General features: G+C 36.4%; 2 protein-coding genes across 2 annotated transcripts; one reads left to right on the plus strand and one right to left on the minus strand.

Annotated features, from left to right (window-relative positions):
* Positions 1-5241: 5241 nt before the first annotated feature.
* On the minus strand, positions 5242-14797 carry LOC133857600 (probable ATP synthase 24 kDa subunit, mitochondrial). Its single transcript, XM_062292867.1, has 7 exons — positions 14639-14797; positions 13407-13500; positions 12496-12640; positions 10504-10614; positions 10196-10342; positions 6911-7033; positions 5242-5537 (listed from the first exon to the last, which is right to left on the minus strand). Exons 1-7 carry the CDS (start codon positions 14675-14677, stop codon positions 5474-5476), a joined length of 723 nt encoding a protein of 240 aa, XP_062148851.1. The 5' UTR covers positions 14678-14797; the 3' UTR covers positions 5242-5473.
* A 2677-nt stretch (positions 14798-17474) lies between these two features.
* On the plus strand, positions 17475-18566 carry LOC133856762 (glutathione S-transferase T3-like). The gene is made up of 2 exons (XM_062291812.1): positions 17475-17894; positions 18033-18566. Exons 1-2 carry the CDS (start codon positions 17475-17477, stop codon positions 18564-18566), a joined length of 954 nt encoding a protein of 317 aa, XP_062147796.1.
* The last annotated feature ends 2077 nt before the right edge of the window (positions 18567-20643 follow it).

Raw genomic sequence — 20643 nt, forward strand, 5'->3', positions numbered from 1 at the left:
TTTGAGCAGGCCTAATTCATTTTGCTTTATGATTAATAATTTTGCCGTTGTGCTTCAACAACTATGTAATAATAGTTTTTTTATTTACTTCTTTTTTATGTAACAATATAGAATGAGAAAACATGGCCTTATGTCTAGAGGGTGTAGCCAATTGATTGCCTTTGCCATCTGGTTTATGGATGGTTCAAGATGTAAGTTAGTGGTGTTCAGCATGTTGGCAGTTAAAATAATGCATTTGGCACTGTGACTTTGCAAATATAAAGTGTTAAAAGCTAAGTTGTTGAAATGGTATCATTTGAGAGTTCATTTTTAAAAAAATTGTGATTTGAAAACGTAGAAAAATCTACGATCTGAGAGATGCATATTCTTTTTAAAACGTACGATTTTAAAGGTTAAACTGTAATTTTCCAATACATTTAGCTGAGTTTTTAAAAATTGAGTGTTCAAAAAATGCACATTTTGAAATTGCTAGTTTAGATCGCAAACTCAACAGAACTCTAATTTAAATGTCTGTACAAGTCATTTCTCAAGTTACCAGTCATATCTACGTCCCCGCATCTAAATCTTACCAAAGATGGTAACGAAAATAGGCTCCATGGCTATGATAAGGAAATGGGTAACCTAAAATTTAGTTGTACATTTATAGACAAGATTTAGGAAGCTATTGAGGTGTCAAAAATAGGAGGAATCAAGAGAATCTACGAAACTAAATACTGTAGATGTTAATTACAAGCATGATTTATTGTTGCTTTTTTTTTTTTCTTTTTTTTTTTTTACAGAAATTGTTATTCTAATGGATATAAACTAAAATGTTAGAGATAGGATATCGTAATACTGATGCTTAGAACTATAATTGATGAAATGAAGGTGAAAAGAAATGGATTTGGATTTTATTAAATTCAGAAATGTGGTGTTACTTGGTCACGAGTTTTCCAAACAAGAGAACTTCTAGTTATGCAAACGTGTGAGAGAAATGTAGGACGTAGTCAAAAGCTCTTATAGGCAAGGGCTAGGGGTCAAAAAAATTTATTCGTAGAGGTAATAGGCTAAATTTTTATTTTTTACCTTTTATATATGTGTGTATATATATATATATATATATATATACACCTAATTTATTTTTTCTTTTTTGGGGGGACTCGGCCTATAACCCCCTAAATCCGTGCCTGGAGATATGATTGCTTGAGCATGCAAGAAGCTCTGGAAATATTTTAAAAGAAATGTCCCCTACGTTGCATAGTAGTGTATATGTGGATGCGGTTATTTGCAATTTCTACAACTGCATCCGCAAAATGCGGATATCAATTTTAGATATTTATATCCGTGTGGTTGTTGCGGTTATTATTCGATATCTACATATTAGGTATTGGGTATTTTGTGCATATTTTAGTCTTATGGGCCTTATTCGAGTCTCTATTAGGGTACATTTTAAATGATTTTAAAAATGATTTAGGCCGGTTTTTAATGTTTTTGGCTTGTTTTAATTTTTAATTTTTTTTTTTAAAAAGTTTTAATCTTTTGAAAATATATTGATTTCACATTGCTTTTACCTTTTTGCTCAAGTGTTACATGAGAAAACAATAGTCAACTAAATCAATGTAAACATAATCTATACATTATCCAAAACAACGCAAAAAATCATTTCGTAGATAAAAAGTGATTTTAAACCAAATCATAGAAAATGAATCGTTTTATTATTATTTATTATTATTTTTTATTATTTTTTTTTCTTTTTTGTCTTTTGCGATTTGAAAATGCAAAAGGGATACTTTTTTAAAAGCGGACAATTTTAAAAGTTATACTGCGATTTTAAAAGTTAAATTACGATTTTTGCCAAACCCTTAACTGTATTTTTAAAAATCATGTTTTCAAATCGCGTATTTTTAAATCATTATTTTTAAGTCACACTTTTTAAAAATTGCAAATCCAAACGAATCCTTATAAAAACCTTTTTGTTGTTCTACATTATACTAAAATACATTTTAAAAATCACGTTTTCAAATCGCGTATTTTAAAATTATTATTTTAAAATTACACTTTTTTAAAATCACAAATCTAAACGAATCCTTATAAAGACCTTTTTGTCGTTCAACATTATACTAAAATATATTTGGTGGGGGGTTAGAGAAGATAAGAAGATGAATTTTACCCTCAGGATTCTATCGATGCTCCAAAATTTGTAGGTAGGCTCCGCTGGACAAAAATGATTGATATCAACACAACTCTCAAAGCAAAGCTTGGATGGCTAAGAAAAGTCTAATCGTCTTAGGGGACCCCCCCCCCCCCCCCCCCCCCCCCCCCCTCCCCAAGCCACCATGTAGCTCCGCCATTGGTTTCAGGCTTTAAGAAGAAAATATCTAGTAAATGATACATATCACGAAGCTCGATCTACTGGTTTTGAAATCTAGATCTCTATTGAATAAGCATGCTGAGGGTAAATTTTTTACCCTCAATCCACATGGCACCATCGTCTTAGAGACCAACTTAAACTGAACCATGATTTTGGGCCAAAGTTATATTAAAAAGAGCCAACGAAATCTCCATCAACAATGCTCACATCTTATTGGGCTTATTGCTAGGGGTGAATCATGATATTTTGTGTGGAGTTTGAACTTACGCAAATAAATAAGTATATAGATGCAATAGTCTCTCTATGTGTGTGCTTGAATATTTATGTAAAATAAAAATATATCAGTCTTAAATCATAAGTCATAACTGTATATAATATTTGTAACATGCTTATAAAATCATCTTAAAAATAAATTTCGTTTCAAATACAATAGTTTCCTAGTTTGCTATAAACATTTTTAAAAAAAAAACACCAAAAAATAATTTATCATCTCCTTCGAATTATGCTCGACAAAGACCTTTCATGGAATAAAATTCATCCATTATCATCTCTATAGTGAAATTCTTAACAATTTCGTTTTCGATATAAATAATAAATGATTTGTCAAAAACTCATATTTCATTCTAGCCCATAATCTAGTTTTTACAAGTTTCATGGCATAAATGCTCATTCAATAGTGGCAATAGAAATACGACAGGTAAACACTAGACGAATCAACCTATCAATCGAAGAATAAATCTTTGACTTTTTCGAAATTGCTAAATCCTCTACATAACTCATATGAATAGATATATTTTGAAAATCCTGATGCTTTGGCACATCAAGCTTATAATGTTGTAATTAAAATCTCAAATAGATTTTTTTTCTTACTCAATGAAATCTCAAGGATTAGACTTCTCAACTAAGTTGCATATATCATCAATCTTGAATGATTTGTATGCATCTTTAAGGCTTAAAGCGGCACTAAGAATAAGAATTTTCACTACATGCTCTCTAAATCTATTATTCAGTTCTTTTAATTGGAAATCTATTGCAGCGGCAAATACTTCAACTTTAAAATGATGTTTCATTGTTGTCGAAGATTCTTCATCTTGAGGATGGAATCTACCTTGAGCTCTAGTGGAATGAAAACATTGAAAAAAGAAAGCCGATGAGCCATAAAATGATAACTCTAGAAAAAAACAAGAAGGAATAGAAAGAGAACTCACAGCGGCCACTGGCCAGTCACCGGCGTGTGGGTGGTTGGGCTGTTGTGTTCCCATGGAAAAATGCCTAAGCTGCAGGGCAGAACAATATTTTCTTCTCTCTCTCTCTTTTCAACAAAAGAGTTGAATAATAAAGCTTTTAATTAATGGATTTTTTAAGTACGATTTTCGCATTCCCTTGATTAAATCCACCCACATTAAGATTACTCGTTAATGGTTGATCAAGTTTGATAGATTTGCCCTATGAAACAAGAAGTTCCAGTCCCCGAGGGATAATATCAACCATTTGATGTTCATTTGATGCATTGTTACATACCGCCTTACCCCTTTTGCAGTGTGAAGAACTGTTTGGCAAATCAAATCAGTGTAATTGCGTTTTTTTAAAACTCAAGTTTATGCCTCTTTTGCTTCCAAACCGAAAGATCCCACGTTTATAATTAAAAAGATCTAACATAAGAGTAGAAAATATGTCATATGAGGGGTGAAAAATTATACATTTGACGGGGCCATAGTAAAAAAAGTAGTACCTTTATAAGAGTTATAATTTTTTTTTTTTTTTTTTTGATTGCCGAAGCCCCCCCAACGACCAACGTAGGTCTTCCCTTGCCTATTGCCCATATCATATTTTATTGGGCTCAAGGCCCACAAGGAATGCGACTCAAAGTTGAGCATCAACCCATGATTCATCTTCTCTACACTAGCTAGTCCAAAAAACCACAGGAGGACCAAGCAGTCTTCAACCATGCGGTAATGGGCCAACACAACTCCTTAAGGCTAAGCTGCAAGGAACAGTTTACGTGGCCAACATTCACGGAAGCCTATTTTAAGGTTTTTCATTCCATTTGCCTCAACTCAAGTGAAACTCCATTAAAAAAGGGCCCAACCAAAGTGCAAGCTTAGTGCTTACAGCCAATCCAGTAAAGAGAGACCAAGTCATCTTCTTCCTCGAAGAGGTCAAAGCGATGTCAATGCACCTACAAATGTGACATGCACATGTTCACATGGGTTGCATCAAGGACAATTTTTTTTTTTTTTTGCCAAATTCCACCTACCTATGGCTTATTTCAGCTCTCAACTGGAGAGAAAATTGTAGTATGAAATGCATGGATGTAGTCTAACAACTCTGCCGTCAGGCTATGACCCTTATCTACCGCCTGTCTCCAGATTTCCAATGGTCACCTTTGTTTTTGTAAGTATTTTTTAAAAATAAAAAAATAATTAAGTGTCCAGCTGAGGTGACATTTTGTACACGTGACAAAAAATTCTATTAGGTTTAATATGATAAATGGATGAAAGTATCCTATTCATAAATTTGTAAAGTACAAATATCAATTGTGTTATTTTTAAAATCCAAATACCTTTTTAATAAGATAAACTACATGTAGCATTTAACCCCTTCTGTTTCTTTTCTTTTCTTTTTTTTTTAAAAAAATAAAAAAATAAATAAATAAGAGACCACCATTACCAAGCTATGTGGTTTTGGCCAGAACTCCCAATCTCATAAAAAAGCATAGATTACTTAACCCTTTACTAACGGGATTAATGAATGAGTAATGCAGCAATTCCTCCAGGACTTATTCTGCAGGAAATTTCTGAAATGCTTTCTGGAGTTCCTACCCAGTAGTTGTGCACCTGAAATATCAGGTTCAGAAGAAAGAGTAATTACAAATCATGGGATTCGGATCCTTGGGTCTCAGATTTTGTCATTTTCATTAATCTTGCAATACCTACAGAGACTTATTTCGAATCCACTGATCAGATAATCAATATCCAGGTATACAACACAGTTACAAATGAAAAAGACAAAAGGGAGATGTACTCGCCAATCTCCATTTTCCAAACGAAAAATTGTTGGTTCCCACTCTGTCCAGACGATTATTAAACCTCAAACAAACAAGTGAAGAGCGAATCCCAATCTTTAGATGAAGTTCCGGATGTCCAAAGACTTCACATCAGTCATTTGCTCATCCTTGAACTCCTCCCTGAAATAAACCAAGACCATGTATTAATAATTCCATGTCAGCATAGGCTAAGAGGATAGTGATGTCAACCAATCAAACAAATCAAATGCATAACCTGCAGTGGGAAAGAATCCACCTTTGTTACTAATTCTACTTGGCCACAAATAAGATGGTCCATTGCTAAGACCAGTGAAAACTCACCTTTCACTGGCCTCTGATTTTGAACAATATCAAATAATAAGAAGCCACCTTAGGTTGGACCAGTCTCACCCAATTTTAACATAGTCATCAATCAGCATCATGTCCCAAGAACTAGGGTGTTATTGGGTTAACAATTTTTGACATGACCCATAAACCCAACATAAAATTAGCGTAATAGTGTTAAGGGGTCTAACTCGTTTAATTAAATTGGTCGGATTAGGGTTGACCTATATAATCTTATACCTATACTTCGACACGACTCGAATCCGACATGCAACATTTAAGGCTAACATTTTTTAACTTGACCCATAAATCCAACACGAAATTAACAGTTTAAGATTGAGAGATCTAACCCATTAACCTCGACAAGACCCAAACCCGACAAGCAAATACAAATTGCCACCACTACCAAGAATTCCCTCCTCCCAGTCCATTTTTCAACAAATAATTTTTCCCCAGCACAAGTGGTAGTTTATATATATAGTGAACACTAACTAATTCTGTATCACCGTGATTTCATACCATTACTAATTCTTCTATGACACATATTAGGTAGTCCCTCGCTAAGACCAGTGAAAACTCACCTTTAACCCTGGATCTAAACAATGTACCACCAAAGATTTTGCACCTTGTTTGAGGCCTCCAAATTGCACTGGCCTCTGCATTTGGAGGCCTAAAGTAGGATTAGCTCACCCAAATTTGAACACGGTCAACAATTAGCATCACATCCCAAGAACCCCCTCCTCTTGGTCCCTTTTCAAAGAAATGAGTTTCCCCCAACATACATGTTCGTCCATATACAAAGAGTACAGTTAACATTTGATTATAGTCTGTTCATACTTACAATCCTTAGAAGGAGATCAGATCAATGCATTGCCAGAAACTCCAACATTTAAACCCCCTGGCACCCCTACCAAGAGACCAGACACTCTTGCACATATCTCCTTTGTTAAACATCTATGTTTACACAACCATATTTCTATCTAGTCATTTTTTTTCCTGGGCCTAGCTAGTCATTTATCAAAATCAAGAAAGGGATTGATCTGAATTTTATCCTAAGAGTCATGGCTCATAGAAATCCCAGACCTTTGACCTCCCAATCATGTAGCTAATTCAGAATGGCCTCCCAGAAATTAATATCTCTAAAAGGAAAGTGGTTAGAATACGATGGCAAGCAAGCATCAACAACATACCGCTTCTTTTGAGTTTCCATTGCCTCAAGAGCATCTTTCTTCAATTCCTCCAGTTGCGCCTTGGAAATTTTGAGTTCTAGCTGTTCTTCATGCTTGGGCAAATCTTCCCTTCGAATTCCAAGCCTGTAAAGATGAAAAAAATAATATGAAAGAGAGATAAGACCAAAGCCACAAAGTCCACATCTCATCTCAACTACAGAAGCAACAAAAAAGTAAAATGGAAATACCATATCCACAATCTGAGAGCAGCTACCACTCACAATTCAATAGGGTAGGGAAAGAAAGAAATGGCAACAGCCAGTCTGACACATGGCCCAGAGGTCAGACAAGTCATCAAACAAAACATTTTTTTTTAATAAGTAATCAAAATATTATTAAAAGCGTAAAGCGCTCATAAGTACACCGTAAATATACAAGAAAACCCCCACCTAGCTAGTCGAGGCAAAAAGAACAAGAAAATTATGACAACTAATCACTAAAGCAGAAACAAAAGCAGCTCTTCAAAGATACAATGTGTTGAAAAATAAAGACTTAACCTCCTCCAAAGTCCTCTCATGGTCCTCAAAACTTCTATCGATCTTTTCCCTCCATAGACACCACAAAAGACACGAAGGCACAATCTTCCGTACAACACTACTCTGAGTGTTGCCAATAGTCTATCAACAAGCATACCAATCAACAATCATCTAGGCATGACCTATGACAACCCAAATCGACTAAAGAAAACATTCCAAATGGCAAAAAGCCACCTCACAATGAAACATAAGATGGTCCACAGACTCCCCATTCCTTTTACATAAACAACACCAATCAACCACAATGACATGCCGCTTTAGGAGATTATCCGTGGTAAAGATCTTTCCTGGGGCTGCGGACCAACCAAAAAAGGCCTGTCAATGGAACGTTAGTAGGCCAAACACTTTTCCAAGGGAAACACACCATCATGACAACCTATGAAACTATAGAAGGATTTAGCACCAAACAACCCATTTTTGGAAGGGATCCACCAAAACAATCTGAGATCAGCTACCACTCACAATTCAATAGGGTAGGGAAAAAATAAAAGGCAGCAACCTGTCTAACACATCGCCCAGAAGTCAGACAAGTCATCAAACAAAACATTAGAATGGTTAACATGGTAAATCAAGTTCACTCAACTAAACTTTTTCTCTTACATCTACAATAATAATTTTTTTCTTTTCATTTTCCTTTTTTGTGGGGCAGGCTTTGTGGGGAGGAGTGGCAAGAGGATGGAGACATTTTGAAAAGAAAATCCAGGAAATCTAGCAAGAGATTCTACTCCCTCCATCCTCCGTAAAATTCCAAAAAATTTGTAACATCAACCACAAGAAGCCCACAATATTAAGAGTCACTTCACTCATTTTGTTGTTTCTCTACTCCAGAATAATTTGTACAGCAAGTAAATGTGACATTATTATAATTTGCAGGCAAGCAAAAACCACACTTAGCATAAGAATAGCATCATGTAAACCACAACTACCAGTAGATCTGAACAATCCCTGCATCAATAAGTGGAAGACTAAAAAACTTAGAAAAAGGACCAAGCAATTTCACTTATATTTCCACACAACCATTGAAAGTCCTCAAAGGAGAAAGAAGTTAAATTAAATAAACAAATTTAACAGAAATAGCAACAATTTTTTTTTATAAGTAATCAAAATTCATTAAAAACAGAGGCCAGATCCTAGTACACAAGTATACAAGAGCAACATTTAACCAAAAGAGTAAAAAAGAGCAAAACAAAGTCATGAAAACTAGAATTATGAGAAGAATCATAGACAGCCATACAATGGAACAAGGTAAGGGCCTTTAACTCTGCCACCGTCTTCTCACTATCTTTGAAGCTTCGTTTCTTTCCAAATACAACACATCTAGCAAAGCGGAATCATCCTCCAAACAACTTCGCTTTGAGGACTACCAAACTGCCCTCCCCAAGAAGTAAAGAGGAACTCTCACTTGACAAGGCATAGCCCAAACTAAATCGAATAAGCAGAAGATGGAGTTCCATAAGGCACTATCTATTTTGCAGTGAAGTAAAAGGTGGTCAACGGCTTATCCGCTCTTCTTACACAAGCAACACTAATCCACCAAATTGATATGCCACTTCCTCAAGTTATCTAAAGTAAGGATCTTACCTAAAGCGGCCAACCAAGCAAACGAAGCCACTCTCAAAGGGACCAACCAAGCAAACAAAGCCACTCTCAAAGGGACCTTACTCCGCCAAGTACACCTTCAAGGGAAAGGAGTGTTGTTATGGGGGATTGACACTATAGAATGATTCTTCATCAAATAAACTTTTCTTGAAGGGGTTCCAACAAAGCCTATTCACACCGTCCTGTTTCAAACTACTAACGGAATACAATTGATCGAAGAATGAAGTCAAGAATTCAAACTCCTAATCATGTGCTGCTCTTACAAAATTAACATTCTACTGAGAGCCATTAAGGAACTAAAGATGATCTACCACGGAAGCATCCCTTAAGCAAGCAATGCTAAACAACTCTGGAAACGCTTCCTTAGGTATTGCTCCTCACACCACACATCATGCTAAAAACTAATCTTGAAGCCGTCACTCACCTCAAATCTAGTAAAGCTAGAAAACTCCTCCTAAGCTCTCCTAATGAATTTCTAGAGACTCACCCCATAAGACTCATTGACTTCATTAGAGCACCACCCATCCCACTGAAGAAGAGATGCCTTGTGCCCAATAGGTTGGGGTCCAAAACAGGTAATCGCATATAGCAAGCCCATGCTATAACATGCTGGGGTCATGAACAGGTGATCGCATCTAGTAAGCACACTATATCATACAAAAACTCCACTTCCATTAGTCAACCTATAACATTTTTATTCATTCTCTTGCCACCTGCCACCCACACACATTTTTTATCCATTCTTTTCCTTATTTTCTAGACAATCTTATCAAATCCATAATACATAATTTCTGACAGATTAGGGAATAGATTGACTTGGAGGGAAAAAAAAAAAAAAAAAAAAAAAATTAGAACTTCCCACAAAGAATGATAGCTTCTTATTGTTTTCTTAAAAGAGTGAGCTGCACACATACATAGACTGCAAAAGCTATATTTTTGAACCACTAACAGATTTCGATGTTGCATAAGACACTGATTTAGCTAGTAATTGCTACAGATATGCCAACTCTCCAACTCCACAACAAAAAAAACCCGAAAAAAAGGGGGCTTGAAACTCAATAGGTTAAGATGACACTTCTTTTTTTTCTTTCTGAGCTAACATGACACTTACTTCTTATTGATTTTATCAAACTCTGCCACAAGAACAGCCATTCCTCTCTTGTCATTCCTCATAAGGGGCTTTTTGAGTTCTTTTTCAACTTTTTCCAGTGCATCAAACATCATAGTCTCCACACCCTGATCATCTGTGAGACCCCTCCTGCACAAGGAAAAAGGAAAAAAGGCACTCAGATGTGAGAAAATACAAGTGAAGTATAAGTTCAATCATTTAGAATCACAATTGTGAGCTGCAACATTAAATAGCCACACTGACCATATCTAAAATAGAGAATTCAACAAGTTGAACAGAGTAGCACATACTTGATCCGTATTTCCTTCAATGCCAACAGATATGATCGAGCATCTGGAATATCTTGCGTTCGTGTCTGTATGGTGTACTGGATCCTTTGGGACTCCGAGAACAAGCCGGCCCTGCAGGAAGCACAATGGCAGAATAGCCAAATGCATCATAACTTAAAGGTGTTAATTGCACTAATAACAGGATGCTTACCAATATCATCAATCGTATATAATGTGTTATTGCATACAATTATGGCTTGCATAACTATGTGGTTCAATCATTGTAGCCAAGCCTAGAAGGTTCAAGTAATTTAACATGATGTCAATCACAAAATCTAACTTTTACTTTTTTTGGTTTGACACAACATGTAACAACCAAGGAAAGCGCTGGCCACATCTGCGCTATCACTCCAAAAAAACTAATCAAATTGCAATTAGAGTTCCCAAGAATCACTTGTAATGTTTAGTCTCATTTAGTAAGAAACCAATGTGGGACTTAACACTCATGAGCTCCTTTATAATCTATTAACTCCATGTAGGAAACTCATCTTCCAAATGTAGAACTAACTTTCTAAGGTGTCACAATCTCTCACACTCAAATCTCTGGCGTCCATGTCCGGTCCGGCACCATGAGGTATCTTAGTGCCACATGGTGTTACTAGGTTGCTCCGATACAATTTATAACCCAGGAAAGTGCTAACTACATCTGCGTTATTACTCCAAAAGAAATAGTAAAGTTGCAATTTGAGCTCCCTAGAATCACTTATAAAGCTCTGTCTCACTTAATAAGAAACTAATGTAGGACTTAACCCATGAACTCCTTTATAATATATCCACTCCATGTAGGAAACTCATCCTTCCAATGTAAGGCTAACCTTTTGGGGTGTCGCGTAACATCAATTGAGACCCTCCCTCCCTTTCTTCCTCTATGTGCGTGTGGCTGTGTGTGAGAGAGAGAGAGAGAGACAAAGGTTTAACATCATTATTTCAAGAGAGGTATAATAATGTCTTAATCAGTGAATAGCTGCACCATCATGAACAAATTCATAAGTTAACCATGAAATGAAGGCTTCTCAATCAAATGAAACAAAATTCTAATTTTCCTTCATTAATTTCCAGGACAGGAAATGAAAAGAAAAAAAGGGCAAGGGCGGGGGCGGGGGCGGGGCGGGGGCGGGGCCGGGGGGGGGGGGGGGGGGGGGGGGGGGGGGGGGAGATAAGGTAAGATGACAAAAGAGGAAGAAGCTACTATATAAATATATGCCACTACAAATTATCTTGCCAACAACCATGCCATAGACTAATGAGGAACAATCCCTAGGACCTCATTAAACTTTTGCATGTTTCGGAATTTACAATGGAGATGTCAAGTAGAAAACTTGAGCAAGATTTAGGTCTGGCATGAAACACTAAGAGACTGGCAAAATATAAGCACAATGAAGGAAATCACTAAAATGCTTATGATGTTAGTAATTTTGACTACTTTGGAAAACGTTTATATCATAAAGGTCATTTAAATCAACTTCCAGAAGCATCCTGTCAACATTCTAGAATTGGTTACACCTTTTTCACTAGATGTTTCATAATACTTCTCAGTGCTGCCATTGTTTGCCCAACACCCCCGCCCCTCCCAAAAAAAGAAAAAAAGTTATTACTTTCCTTTTCTACCAGCTTCTTTTGCATTTACTTGCTCCTCATTTCATCTGTTTTTCCTTGAAGTCTGCAGTATACAGCTTAACTTGCATAATTATTTGAATAATGGTGACAAACAAAACATTTGTTTGTCACCATGACACCATTATATATACATATTCCCTTCAAATTTGTAAAATAGACATTTAAATATATTTTTGTTGATAAGTCATTTAAATATATTTCAGCATGCATACACATATTTAGATACTTTTCGGCATGCATACACATACACTGGCATAATACCTGTTTCACTATAACAGTAAGAGATACATATTACAATCACAGTGCAAAAAATAAAGGGTAAAAGAAGACATTTACTTTTCCCTTATCGTCTTCATGACATTGGCATACTGAGCAACTGCAGCTGGATCTTCTGGATCAATGGTGATCTTCTCCTTCCTAAGTATCCCCATGGCTGTCTCAAACTTCTTCTTAACCTCTAAAAAGATGCCCTTCAACATTTCTTTTAGGCAAATGTAAATGATTTGTCAGTAAAGAAAAACATATCATGAAGGAAAAAATTCATTGATTAAAAAAAACTACACATACAAAAAAGTTAAACAAAAATCTGATGGTAATGTATCATTAATGCATCAACATATAATGGCAATCATTCCTGTGTAATTAGTTATCATGATTTTCTTGTTATTTTTGCCCCTACTACCTAGGTGACTTCTCTTGTATACTCCATGTGTACATGGGGGCGCCTTGCGCTTTTAATGATATTTTGATTAATTATAAAATAATAATAATGGAAATCATCAACTATTTTGTATCTTGCAAAAGGGGGGAGAAGGAGGACGAGAGAAGAAATCTCGATGGGTCTATAACAATACTAGAGTCAACCTCATAGGATCTCAGATGGAAGCAAATATTAGATAGAACCATCAAAAGTACGTTTCCAACCATTCAATGCCTCATAATGATTTAGGAGATAATGGTTGAACTCCCTATGGTAACCATTATTCTATATCAAGGATATTTATGACATGCAAGAACCCATTGTGTTCACAATTTACAACAAAAACCCAACAAGTCACAACATACCTATGTTATAAGCGTACACTGAAAATCAAGACTTATGCATGAAATTTGTGCGCACAGGCGAGAATGCCATGTGATGAAAAGCTATCTCATGTATATATACACACCTGTAGGATGAGTATGGACAATGCAATTGAGGCACTACTGATTGATGAAAACAATGAGAAACCTTCACATTCACTTACCATCTCCCTTAAGAGCAGGGGGATCAGCTTGTTTGGCGAAGAAACGGGCTGGAATAGCATGTGTCTGTTGAAAGGTGAGTTGACTACCACAAAACTGTATGTGCAAGAACAAAAAAGAAGAAGAATAGAGTGAGAGAGAAAAAGAAAAAGAACCAGAGAACACAAAATTAAAATTGGTTGCATGGACAATATCCTGAAATAATGTAAGCAGATGTACATTGTTACTCACACACATATGTAAGATTTAATTCTGAAATTTACATACCATAGAGCTTTCTACAATTTAAATACCATGACATGAACAAACTTAATTTTGCTCAATATGCTGCCAAAGCCTACTGGGGGCTGTTCACTTGTATCACAACACACCATGTTATAGTTATTATCACCTTAAATGTTTCAATCAAACAATTGCTCGCATAAACATATTTTGTTTCTCATACCACCTAATCAAACTAAGATGAACACACACATTACCGCTTGTATGACCATCCTCCACATTGCCTGTTGTTGTTTACTTCAAAAGCATTTATAACGAACACCCTTTCTATTTCTTTTCATTCCCGTAACACCTCATACATATTTTACAAAAAGATGAATCCACCTATACTTTTCAAGCTCCACATTATTGTTTCCATGCTGCTTGCTTTACTTACCCATTTGTTCAAGCTCCGACTGGTTGGTACAAAATTGTGGTAAAATATAACAGAGCTTTGAATTTCTAACACAAATAAACCCACCGACTCACGTAAAACTCTTCAATCAAACATTTTCATTCTTTTACCGAACATTCTTACTACACAAGCAAAACAAGAAATAAAAGCCCCAGCCATCAATCATTTGCTACGCTAAGAAAACCCTAAACTTCTACATCTCCAACAGATCCACCATTAACATCCAACACTCACCCAAAAAATCGAACATTTTCAAACCAAACAAACTAACCCCAAAAATCATTTCCCTTCTCAAAAGCATAAAAAATACAGAAAACTCTAACCCACTGTTTGGTTGCCTAGAAAATGTGGGTAATGAAAAGAAACTAAGCCACAGAATCCCAAAATATTCACCATTTCAGATCTAAGAAAATATTATGTTTGACTTCCATCAAAAACTGCATTTCCAGGGTAACCAAGCAAACAGATTCTAAAGGAATCGGAAATGAGAGCGCTAAATCGGTCAACGAATCGAAGAGGAGCAAAATAACACGGACGATCAGGAATTGTAGGAAGTACCTGTTTGGATTTGGAGAGTAGGCGGGACGAGAAAGCCATGATCGGAGGCTCAGCGGCGTCGGGCTTGGTTTGTAGGGCGGGCTTGGTTTGTGTCTTCGAGGCGTCTATCTAAATGAGAGAGTGAGAGACCCTGTGCGAGGAGAGGGGAGATCCCTGTGTGTTTGCTGAGTGGGTTCGCCTTGATTATGTGCCGTTCGATCTTCCCGTACGCCGTGCAGTTGATTAGTCTCAAATCAACGGTGGAAACTTCTTTAGACGAATATAAAAGGTTTTTTTTTTTTTTTTTTTTTTTTTCCTTTTTCTCTCCGAGACATAGATTTTGGGGAAAAATGCTTCATTGGTTCATGAGATATGACATTTTATTAAATTGCTCCATAAGGTTTTTATCAAAGAGATGATTCTCCACTACTTAAATATACAACTTTTTACTACCTTATCTATGTGCACCTTACCATATAGATAAGGTGGTAAAAAGTTGTATATTTAGGTGGTGGAGAATCCCTTTATCAAATCACTTAAAATTGTTATAAAATAAATCATTATGTTCTCTCCGTCCATTGAATTTTAAATAATAATGTCACGTCGTGTCTAATAAATAAATAAAAAGATAATACGTAGACATAGGCCACGCTAGATTGCCATGCCATTAGAGCATCCACATCAAAGTCGGTAATTCAAACATTTCACCAAATAATAGAGAAATTCCTCAAAACCTGTCGTGCATCGAGCTGGCCATAATTTCCTCAAAATAACTCTTGTCAGAAAGTCTCTCTAAATCTAACGCACATCTGCTCTCACGCCATTCATTTTATATCATTTTATTTCCTTTCTCCCGCTTCTTTCACTTTCCTCCGCGCCTTCCAGTTTCTTTTCCAGCTCTCTTTGGCGCCTTCTTCTCACTGTGTGCTTTGCTTTGTGCGATTTCTTCACTGAGGGCGATTTCTTCACTTCGTGCGATTTCAACGGAGACTCCAGCTTGCGCATTCCAGCTCCACCGTTGCTTCAGGACCGCTCTCTCTCCCTCTCTCTCTCTCTCTCGATTGCTTGGGTTCTTGGGGTTCAGTTCAAAGGGGGATGGGGCTATGAATGGGTTTAGTTCAAAGGGGTATGGGTTTTCTTTTATCCCCATTTGCAGCTTGATGAGTTTGTTGATGTTTCTTTGTATGGGTTTCTTAGATTAAGTTTTATTTGTTTGCTTTGAGTAGCCTCTATTTGGTACCAACCCAGTTTGTATCTTCCTGGTTCAATGCATGAAAATCTTGTGGCATTTCTCTCATTTGTGTTGTTTTGAGTAGCCTCTGTTGCTTATTTCTCTCTACTGTTAAAAAGTTCTCCTTTGCCTTTTTCTCTCTACTTGTGTTGCTTACTCCTTTCTTAAAACAAATTGTGCATTCTTGATTTTGGGAAGTGGATTTGTTATTTAGATGAACAGTTCCTGTTTATGGGAGCAAAGATGGAACATAACTCCTTTTGGCTTTTCAATTTTTTTAATATCATCTTAATACACACATATGTATTGCACGACACCTTGTTCTCTTGATCACCAGTGCATTCCTGAATCTGAAATTTCAGCAAATATACATGGTTACTAAAGAGGACGAAAGCAAGAAATCAATCAAGCACATTTGGTTTGATAAGGAGCAAGATATCATAAGGAGAACTGCATATTTACAAATGGGGCAAACTGCAATTTGGGGGGTTTTGGAGCTTTTGCTGGTTTTCTTGGCTTTGTGCCAGAGCATTATGATCACCATGTTTATAAACACTAGGGGAAGAGGGGTTGGATTATTTATAATGAATACTTAATTAGATTAGGTCCCATTGCCTTAATGGGCTACAGTTTTCATTATTTCTCCATTTTTATACTTCAAGAGCCGTTGATTGCACTAACACTTGAGGCTTTAACATATAAAATGAAATTACAGATCGAACTACATAAATATTTGTATTCCTAGCCTCCTCCCTCTCTGAATTTCATTTCATCATTGATTTCTTCCATGTTTACTACTAGACTATAATTGGACTCATTGATGATATTCCATTAAATCATTCTAGCTAGCCTTCCCATCCCATCGTGTTATTCCATTAAAGGTTGACAGCTGCTTGTACCCTTCCTCTTTCTGGTTTTTGTTTTTCATTTGGTAAAAGAAAGGTGTTTGTTTAATGGTTTAGATTTAATTTAATTTTCGTTCTTCTTGCAAACAATTTGATTGCACATCTCTTGGTCCTCTTTCTTTCCTTTCATAGTGTGATGTGCTGCATAATTGGCGGGGTGTGGTGTTGACATCATCGGCTATTGGCAAATTGTCTCCATGCATGTCTTGGGAAATTCCTTTGCTGACAGTGTGTGATATTGTGGCATGATATGCTGCATAATCAGTGTCTACATCATCAATGGTTGGCTGATTGTTTCCATGTAGCTCTTGAAGCTTTGCTGGCAGTGTTTGATATTACAGCATTAAGTGCTGCAATATCGACAGATGTTGTTTCCTTAGGCAGCTTAGTGGTAGTTGTTTTTGGTGCAACGTGTGCTGCCTCAGTGGCAGTGTCTTAGTGGTAGTTTCTTGGGCTACTGTGTTGACAGCAGCATCTTGGGCTACATCGTGGGCTGCTGTCAACACATTTGCAGAGTTAGATATAAAGACATCCTAACTCTATTATAAATTGGTTTGATAAGAAGAAATCAATCAATCACATTTATTGTTTAATATTTCTAGAGTTCATGCTAAAGCTACTTGTGTTGCTTATTCCTTTCTTAAATTGGTAATTTTGTTTTATTGTTTAAGGTTTTAACTAAATTTTGGTGTGTGGTTTGGATTATGGGGGTTGATTAGTGATGGATTCACAAACTCCTCAATCCGGTTACTACACCAATCTTATAATTGGAGATGATCTTGGGTTTAAATGCACAAATGAAATCAGTCAACACCAAGAGGCTTCACCCCAAGTTGAGGTTGAACTTACTATTAAAAAATCGTGTCGGGGTAGCAACTTCACCATTGCCGAGGACAATTTGCTTGTGGAGGCGTGGCTTTATGTTTCTATGGATGCCGTTCAAGGAAATCAGCAAAAACATAAGGTTTATTGGGAAAGAATTTGTGACTACTTTCACGAATACAAGACACTTGGAGCCAACCGTAATCAGACCTCTCTAATGAATCGGTGGTCAACGATTCAACTTGCGGTAAACAAGTTTTGTGGCTTCTTAGCCCAAATTGAAAAGAGGTCACAAAGTGGCTTGACTGAGCAAGACAAGGTATGTTCTAATTATGGTCTTGAGTGTGTTAAGTGGTAGATACATTGAGCACGTAAGGCACATATACTGTCACATTATCATGTTTAGTGTGCCTATTGTAAAGATTCTAATTATGTTGTATTTGCTAATGAATTTCAGATTGGCCAGGCAAGACTAATGTATTTAGATATTCAAAAATCACCCTTTCACTTTGAACATTCGTGGCTTATTTTGAGGTTTCATCCAAAATGGATGGCTCACATGGACAATGTCAAATTGAAGAAAAAACCAGTTGTGATAAATCTAGGTGATGAGGAAGCCTCTCAAAAAAGTTTTGAAGACATAGAGCGACCAATAGGCCGGAAAGCCGAAAAGGAGAAACGAAAGAGCAAAGAAAAATCGAATCCAAGTGTTATTGCAATACTAAGTGACATAAATGAAGACAAGAAGAAGAAAATGAAACTGTTTGAGGAAGCACGTGAGCAAGACAAAGAGATGTTTCTTCTTAAGCAAGAGGAAGTGCGACTTAGAGATGAGGAATTGCGCCTTAGAGAAAAAGCACTTCGAATGGAAGAACAAAGAGAGATAAAAGAATTTATGTTGATGGATATAAGTCAATTGGATGAAGATGGCCAAGAATATGTTCGCCGACGCAAAAAGGCAATCCTTAAAGGTCAAATTCACAATCCTTGAAGGTTGCAGTGGCCCATGCTTTTAGTGTAAGCACCACACAAAATTATGTCCTATTTTGCTAGGCTAGGACTTTTGACTAGGATTATGCTTAGAAATTAATATCCATGACTGCTTTGAATAGGTTTTTGATAATCCTCATGTAATTTAAATGATATGGGTGGAATATGGTGGTGTTGTTGAACATTAGTTTTTTGGTGGGTGGAATATGGTCATGTTGTTGAACATTAGTTTTTTGGTGGGTGGAATATAGTCATGTTGTTGAGCATTAGTTTTTTGGTATTTGAAGTTTGTTGCAACAAGAATATGTTGGACAATTATGAGAATGGGAAGGTTGGTTATGCAAGGACTGTGTTTGATATGATGTTGGAAAAGAATGTGATATGCTCAACGTCGATGATTTCTGGGTATATGAATCAAGGCTCTGTTGATGATGCTGAAGATATATTCAAACTCCCATGCCTGCTTTAAACTCCCTGCACGACCTAAGAGATCAACCATGCAAGCATAATGCTCCATTTTTGGTTTCATTGAGTAATCTCTCTCCATACTCTCAAAGATCTCCTGGCCCTTCTCAACAAGCCCAGCATGTCCACAAGCTGATAGAGCTCCAAGGAATGTAACATAATTGGGTTCAATGAGGTATTCCTTTTTCATCTTGCTAAAGAGCTCAAGTGCTTCACCCGGATATCCATTCTTCCCATATCCATCAATCATGGAAGTCCATGAAAATACATTCTTTTCAGGCATGTGGTCGAAAACTCTTCTTGCATCCTCTATTCGTCCACATTTAGAGTACATATCTACCAGAGCACTTCCCAGCCTAACGTCAGTGAAATATTCAGTCTTCATAAGTTGACTTTGGACTTGTTGGCCAATTTCAAATGTTGTCAACATAGAGCAAGCCCCAATCAGACTAGCAAATGTAGAGATACTAGGCCGAAAGTTTGATTGTTGCATGTCAACATAAACCTCAAGTGATCTCCTAGCATATTTAATTGATTTGCTGTAACCTTCAATCATCGCATTATATACCACGACATCTTTTTCCACTGTCCTCCTGAATATATCTTCAGCATCATCAACAGAGCCTTGATTCATATACCCAGAAATCATCGACGTTGAGCATATCACATTCTTTTCCAACATCATATCAAACACAGTCCTTGCATAACCAACCTTCCCATTCTTAATATACGAGTCAACAAGTGCAATTAATTCTTCATTCAATACTAGAATCAATTCTATTCGGTGGGCTTACTCGATCCAATAGCCTCTTTTTGGTTTCCTCTCATCTAATAACCCCAATCAATGCTTATTTTCAAGTATAAATGCAGCTACACTTTAATACGTGACCCATGAAGAGCAAAGTACATCATAAGTAATAATCTTGGACAATTACAAGAATCTTCCAGTGTCCAGAGTAAATTATCCAGCTTATTTTAAATTCACATTGGTACTTACAAGATTCACATTACAACAGAGTAATTTGTTTACGAGATTGCATTTTTCTATAATAAAACCATTAGTTTGGTACCCATCAATAGAAGGTATTCAAGCAAAAGAACTTCAAAAACACATGTTAAGCAAAAGCTTTGTCTTTTCAATCCTGTCATTGGTTGGAGTTATTTGTAAAACTAAACCAAAAAACCGTAGGTACACCATGGTTGGTAGACAATGAGTTTTGAGTTAGAGTTAGGAAATGACACCCATAATAACATTATAAACATATTTAGTCATTACAACACATAATACCAAAAATAAAAAAAAAAAAATAAAAAATAATAAAAACATAACATGCAAACATAACATGCTAATATTAATAACTAGTACAAAATATCCATAACTAATATGTAGTTCTTATGCCTCGCTATGTAGTTGCCATAAGTGCTCGACAAGGTCCAACTGGAGTTGAGAATGAGTTTCCTTGTCTCTAATGGAATGATGACGTTGAATGAACTCACTAAAGTCATTTGTAGCCCCGAGTGTCACTGGTTCAAGTGGTTCATTGAGTTGTTCATATTCAAAGTCTTCGTCTCTGTTATTAGTCCGCTCATCTTCAACGATCATGTTATGTAGA

The sequence above is a fragment of the Alnus glutinosa genome, chromosome 14, assembly GCF_958979055.1.
Source record: "Alnus glutinosa chromosome 14, dhAlnGlut1.1, whole genome shotgun sequence".
In the NCBI taxonomy this organism is placed as follows: domain Eukaryota; kingdom Viridiplantae; phylum Streptophyta; class Magnoliopsida; order Fagales; family Betulaceae; genus Alnus; species Alnus glutinosa.